The sequence below is a fragment of the Apaloderma vittatum genome, unplaced genomic scaffold, assembly GCF_000703405.1.
Source record: "Apaloderma vittatum isolate BGI_N311 unplaced genomic scaffold, ASM70340v1 scaffold28011, whole genome shotgun sequence".
Classification (NCBI taxonomy): Eukaryota; Metazoa; Chordata; class Aves; order Trogoniformes; family Trogonidae; genus Apaloderma; species Apaloderma vittatum.
Window position 1 is genome coordinate 44,897 of NW_009701268.1, and position 6,557 is coordinate 51,453.

A 6,557-nucleotide genomic window follows, 5' to 3' on the forward strand; every position below is an offset into this window, starting at 1 on the left:
GCAGCAATGGGGAGGGCACGTACAGGGCCAGAAATACACGGTGTTTTCAGGGGGAAGATGTCAAGTTCCCAGACAACCCTGGGCTACTGAACTCACCCAGAAATGTACCTGGAAAGTAGAGAAGGGCTCAAGGTAATTTTTAAAGTTTTTTTTTTTAAAAAAGGGGGTAGAGAGAGAATGCTTGGCAGGCAGGGAGGTAAAGAAGCAGCAGAGGATGGGCAGAGGGAGCTGAACCACAGGGACGGTGCATCGGGGAATTCCCTGCACCATCAGCTCCCGCCTGGCCAGCACCTTCCCTGCCCATCTCTGCCTCTGGCACAAAGAAATGGGCTGAAATCAGACGAGACTTGGACACAGTGATGGGCAGAACATGGAATGAAGGACAAAAGGAACAAACGGGCACGGGAAGGGTTTACTCAGACAGCTGAGCCACTTCGACACAGAGATCTCCGAAATACGGAGGATCCCGGCGCCATCTGGGGCTCCAGCAGCACCGGGGGGGTTCTCACCCTTACTGGGAGCTGCAGGTCCTGGCAAGGACAGTGCCCTTTGGAAAGAACGACTTAGGAACCAAAATGACACATTTCAGGACCGGAGAGGAAAGTTTAAGAGGAGAAAACCAGGGGAAGACACAAGACAACTCTCTACAGATACACGTAGCAAAGGTCTCTTTGTAGGGGAGAACGATTAATTATGAATCAAATAAATTCCACTAATAAGTGGAATCATTAAACTAGATCTAGATCAGTGAGGACGAAACAGGATGAGATGGGCTTGAAAGCAGCAGTAGCAGAGATGGAGGTTATGAGATCAGGAGAGGGGAGGAGGTTGGCACAGGGTCACTACAAATACCGAAGGGATCCCAGGGCAGAGCCCACCCCGGTGCAGGATCCTGGGGCGCCGACCAAAAGCAGGAGGCACCAAGCATGGCCAGGCCCTTTGGGGGTGCCTGCTGTCTGTTTGGGAAGCCTCCACCTGGGCTCTGGTCGAGGGAAAGGGGCTGGGGAGAAGGAGGGGAGAGAGGGTAGGGGCTGTTCACGGAGCTTTCGTCAGCCTGCTTTGGGGAAAGCCTGGGACCAGGCTTACAAGGGCTACAAAAACCCCACCCAAAACCCAATTCCAGGAATTAAACCGTGCCTTTGAAACGACTCCACATCTGCCACACACACCCATCCATCACTCCCACGGGTTAGTGGGCCAGGCATGCTGGTCAGCGGGTTAGTCCATTATTTGATTAATGGATTACCAGGGCAGGCAAATCCTGACCCTATCCTGAAGGGCCAGTTTCTCCGGGCAGGCACATGCCACTGTTTGCTTGCCTGCTTCTGCAGAGGATCATTTCTCTTGGTTAAAACACCCAACCCGTGCTGGGGCTCTGCCGGGGACTGGGGTCAGAGCCAGTGGCTGGTTTTAAAGCCAGGATTTATCAACAGCCTTATCAGATTTATCAATACCTCCGGCCAGACTCATGAACTTCTCTCTTCTCATGTGATTAAGACAGTGGGATATTATTTTATAAGCCAGTTTTGGCTTTTATTAGGCAGCAGTCTGCAGCCTGTTGGAAGAGGCTGTATGCTTCACTCCCACGATGAACCCATTTACTCAGGAGCTCGAGGCATAACAAAAAGAGATGAGCAGCAGTGCAAGCCAAATTTTACGAGCCATATATTAATGATGAAAATTAAAAATAAGGGAGATAAATTAGTACCCTATCCACTTGGTTTAATAAACCGAACAACAACACTACTGCATAGCTGATAAGCTTTTTGCCTTATTACAGCACTACTAATAAATATTTTGCTATTTATAATAGGGCATGGCCAGAAATTCTCTCGGGCAGAGGTACTGCTCCAGCTCTGAACTTGCGGCAGCTCCAGCTGGAAGCTGTCAGACAAATAGCAATGTCTCACTCATCAGTTTGGATGGAACAGAACTGGAAAAATAAATCCCATGGCTATTTATTTCTGCTCAAAAGTAGATTGCTGCTGTTGTCTCTGCCTCTATGAAACCGGACCTGTTCAGCTGTGAACAGGGTATCCCAGAAACAGCCACTTCTCACCCCGAAGCAGCCGACTGCCCCTTCCCCACAGTGCTGACCTGATGGCATTGAAAAACTACAGCAGCTCCCGTTCCTACTGAAAGGCGATAATAGGAATATGCACATCCAGGCACATCCCATCTGTTCGCCTCTTGCACGGTTTGTCAGCTTTAAAACATCCCGCAGGTTTGCCAAAAGAAAAAAGAACAAACCAGACTTTCATTTTTAAAAAAAAAAAAAAAAGTGAGAAACTTGTGCTAATAAAATATTCGATTAATCCTTTTAGATCGTTTTTCCTTCCCGACTGCAGAGGGTTTGCCTAGGCAATTAAGCTTTGCAGCAAGGAGATCGCTGCCCCCGCTACGAGCCGTGGGGAGAAGGGCTTGGTTGCATCCCCCACGATTAGCCTGGCCCTGAAGTGCAGGTGGAGACAAGTGTCCCACAACCTGCTCCTGCCCCACATCCACGCCAGCAGGTCCCAGGTCCCTGGGCGCATCCATCCCGGACCATCGGTGAAGGGATCGCGCAGCCTCCCGACGCTTTGCCCCCGCTCCCCCAGCCTGTTCCCATCGAGCTTCCCTGCACGTCCTGCAGAGCCTTTTGCTCTGGAGCTGAGCCCACAGGGACCAGCACCCCAAGGGAGAGGTTCTGAGAGTGCCAAGCTTCCCAGACACCTAAAATATTTGGGAGATTGATGCCCCTCTTCCCACACTCTCCTAAGTCTCCGTGCTCTGCTGTAGCCAGTTCCAGCGCCCAGTACAGCCAGACGGGTCATTCCAGGGAGAAACAGGGGGCTGGCAAAAAGAAAAAGGGCTGAGGATAAGATTTTTTTCACCAGTTCATTAACTATCAAGAAATTGCTGGGTTGGAGCTCAGCTGCAGAGGGGCGTGAGTGGGTGATTTGAATCTGCTGGACCCATAAAGTGTTCCAGGGGATAAGTGCAAATAGCCCATGCAACGCCAATAGCAGGCAATTTATCCTATGCACCTATGAATAGAAATCTGGATAAATCTGTAAGAATGTGCGGAAAAGATCTCATTTTCCTAACGAGGGTCTATTAAGCATTCCTTTTCCCTGAACAAAGATGCGCAGCAGGAGATCAAGCAGCCCACGACCACCACGGTGACCAGTGAGGCTGCAAACACAGAAGAAGGGCAAGACATATTTACAGGAGAGCTGGTCACTGGATTTCTCTTTAGTCCCTTGTCCTGTGTGCCTGTAAGAGGCATCTCCTGCTTGCCTCTCACTGTGGTTTATGCAGCTCGTTTTGCTTGGCAATCCCCTTCCACAGGCAAAGATTTTCAGACTATGCCCAGTCCATTTGCTGCTTCCTCCGAGCCTCGTTCCTCTGCTGAGCTTCCCCCAGCACCCTGAGAAACCTCAGCAGGGAAGGGATGCCCGGGCTGCCTGCCGGCACGGGAGGGCTCTCATGCTCTTTCCTGGCACATCCTCCTCTTCTCGCGCTCCAACTCTCTCTGCTTCTAGCTGGCAAAAGCACTCCTTGTCCCCAAAAGTCCTTCTGGAAGAAGGAAATGTGCCCTGGATCATGCAGGACTCAGACAGGCCTGTGGCCTCAGGTGGAAGGAAGGGGATGAGACAGCATTTTGCCGCGGGGCGGTGGTGGGGACCAGCACAGGGCATGGCTGGCATTGTCCCCATCCCGCTGCCACGCAACCCTGGTCCCTGCAAGCAGTGAGAGGGGCAGAAAGTGCATCCAGCCCACGGCAGCGCCTAGCCTTGGGGCAATCACACTCTGTGGGGGTCTCTGGCGAGGTGATCGCATCCCTGCACTCACAAACCACTCCATCTCCCCTGCAAAGCCCCGCTGCCCCCCAACTCTGCCCATCACGTCCGTGACGCTTCCAGCCCCAGGAATACCAGCGATCACACCCCGGAAAGCCGCATGGTTCTGAGTCTGAAGCATAAAAATTTATGAGTTTGGGGCTGGCTTCTCCCAGCAAACGCAGGCTCCAGAGGGAATCTTCCCTGCCCAGACAAAGGGCGTGAGCCTCGCGAAAGCATCCAACACGCGTACGACCTCAGCACAAGGACAGAAAGCACCCAGCTTTTGAGAAAAAAACAAACACTCCCCTCTTTCCTTTTTGTTTTCTCCCAGCCTGTGTTTAGCTGCAAATACTCTAGATGCCCTTTCTGAAGATAGGGAGGAGAAGGATGATTGGTCTTATCCTTAAATCCTGAGCCTTTGCTGAGGACAAGCCACCTCAGACCCCATCAGCCCAAACACCTCAAGCTGGGCTCTGGCACATCCACTTAATGACCTTCAAACTCCAGAATTTTGAAGTTGAGGGGATTTTTGGCTCATTCTGTCCCACTTGTTCTCACAAAGCCAAGGTCGGGGGGACACACGGGCACACGGAGGGGCGCGCGGGCGATGCTGCGGAGGCTCGCTGCCCGGTTAGCGCGGGAGATCAGTCGGGTTAAGCCGGGGGATGGGGGTTAAATCAGGAAAGTCTCCAGAAGCCAGTGTTGACTCACCACTGTACATGTCAGTGTAATTTCGTAAAGACGTTTCGTTATGGGGTTTCTCTGCAATAAACAAAAGAGCGTGAGCGGACCGAGTGCCACGAAGCGGGCGGGTGGCAGGCGAGGAGGGGGCACAGAAAACAAAACAACTTCCCAAAACACAAGAGCAACGTGGACGGGCAACAGCAGGGATACAGAAGCACTCTGAGCACAGCTGCCTTCCGGGATAAACCACATAACACGACAGTAAAGGAGAGAAAAAGAGGGCTGTTTTCCTCCGATGAGATGGGAAGACAACTAAATGTATGAAAATTGTAGCATAAACATTTCCTTGAAGTGGTTTTTTCCTTTTGACGTAAAGACATTTGTATTTTTTTCAGGGGGAAAAACAATACATCAGTTTGGAGAAGAAAATTTTATCATCTCAGTTTTCTTAACTATGAGGAAAATGCATCCAGGCTTATTTTTCCCAGCGTAAAGCGTAGGTTGGCCACAGCTAGGCAGTAGCGTAACGATGCAGGAAGGCATGGCAAAGACGAACAAAATAAAGATAATAGTAATAATTGGGTTCTAAAAGCATAAATCTGCTGTTTGTCTCCAATCCCATGCAAGGATTTTTTAGCAGCTGGTGAACTTTTCTTTTTTAGGCACAGCCCATGGCTTAAGGCTGAGATGACTGAACAGCTTGAGACAAACTCGTCTCCTTTGAACGCTGCACGTATAAAGAATTTTTTGCATCGTGACGTGAGAAATTAAAAGCCTCAGTTCTTGAAATTGTAAGAATCTCTCGGGGGCGTGTGGGGTGGCATTTGTCTGATGAAATAGCAGAGGTTTCGATCTTTCTGAAGGAAAACCTAAAGAGAGGGTCCAGCATGATCAGAAGCCAATTCCACACAGCCCGAGAGAAAAACGTGGTGGCGTCTGAGTGTAGCAGGAGGGAGAGCTTGTATCTGCCTGCACAGAAATCTTCCAGGATTTCTTCCGTACTTTTCCTAGAGCCTGACAAATACGTCAGGCTGGAGCCTTTGGAGGCTCCAATGACCATAAATCTTTGTTTGCCAGAATTCCTGCAGCTCGTTAATTTAGGATTCAGTCCTTCCCTAACAGGTAAACACTGGCAGTGTTTGGTGAGCTCTGTAAATGGACAAATGATATTCAGAGTGAATTACCTACACACATTGGCAAAGAGCCTTTTATAGCATTTACAGTGCTGATTCCCCACTCATGCTTTGCACAGAGGAGAAGCTGTTACAACAAAAGTGCAAAACACTCCAGGCCCTGACTGCTTCTCCCATGGCTTTCAGGTGGCTTTAATAGCGTTACTTCTAATTTAAGCTGCTGCGAGATCAAATTAAGCTCTTAACGCTGGGATTCAGCAGCACCTCGTGCCTGCTTTGCACAAGAGCCTGCTCCCCAAAACACAGCCTGACATCAGCCAGGACATATCACCCCTTCCTCCCAGTCTGGTCTTACTGGAAAAGGGAGATTGGGTGACGACTGGGGCTTGTGGATGCCATTTCTGTGCCTGTGCTCTGCGCACACGCACCCCAGAAGGAGCCCGTGCCCTGCAGGACCTGCAGCCACTTGAAAGCTTCGTGTTCTGCAGCACCTAGCTCTTGTGCCTTCTGCCAGCACCCGCACCAGCCACCTGCCACAAAACACATCTGCATCAGGAACTCATCTGCCTTCAAGTAGTCTCGTTTCTGGAGAAGAAACTGTGATGGCTGGACCTGTCCAGGGAAGGGCTCTTACATGCGTGGAGAGAGTCACGCATGTGCTCCTCCTGCCCCCGAGATGATGCTCTGGTGAACTGAGACTGCTGGCCACCCTGAGCACATCCCACATGCTCATACCCTAAAGGTTCAACCCCACCATGTCAGCACATCCCGGAGCCAAGGAGCTGAACAGCAGCTCCTGCTCAGTAAATCCCGACCTGCGCAAAGCTGACACACGCTCTGCCCCCGCTGCAGCACCAGCACGGACCCGAGTTCCCCCTAAACCTAAGCCTGGAGCAAACCAAGGCTGCTTCCAGCT

At 50.9% G+C, this 6,557-nt stretch overlaps 1 protein-coding gene across 1 annotated transcript in view; it reads right to left on the reverse strand.

Annotated features, from left to right (window-relative positions):
* Window positions 1-6,557, reverse strand: part of NFASC (neurofascin) — a 49,219-nt gene that overhangs the window by 38,194 nt on the left and 4,468 nt on the right. Inside the window, exon 6 of the mRNA XM_009879098.1 lies at window positions 4,536-4,586. Within this exon, the coding sequence (XP_009877400.1) occupies window positions 4,536-4,586 (51 nt within the window). The remainder of the gene's footprint in view (window positions 1-4,535; window positions 4,587-6,557) is intronic.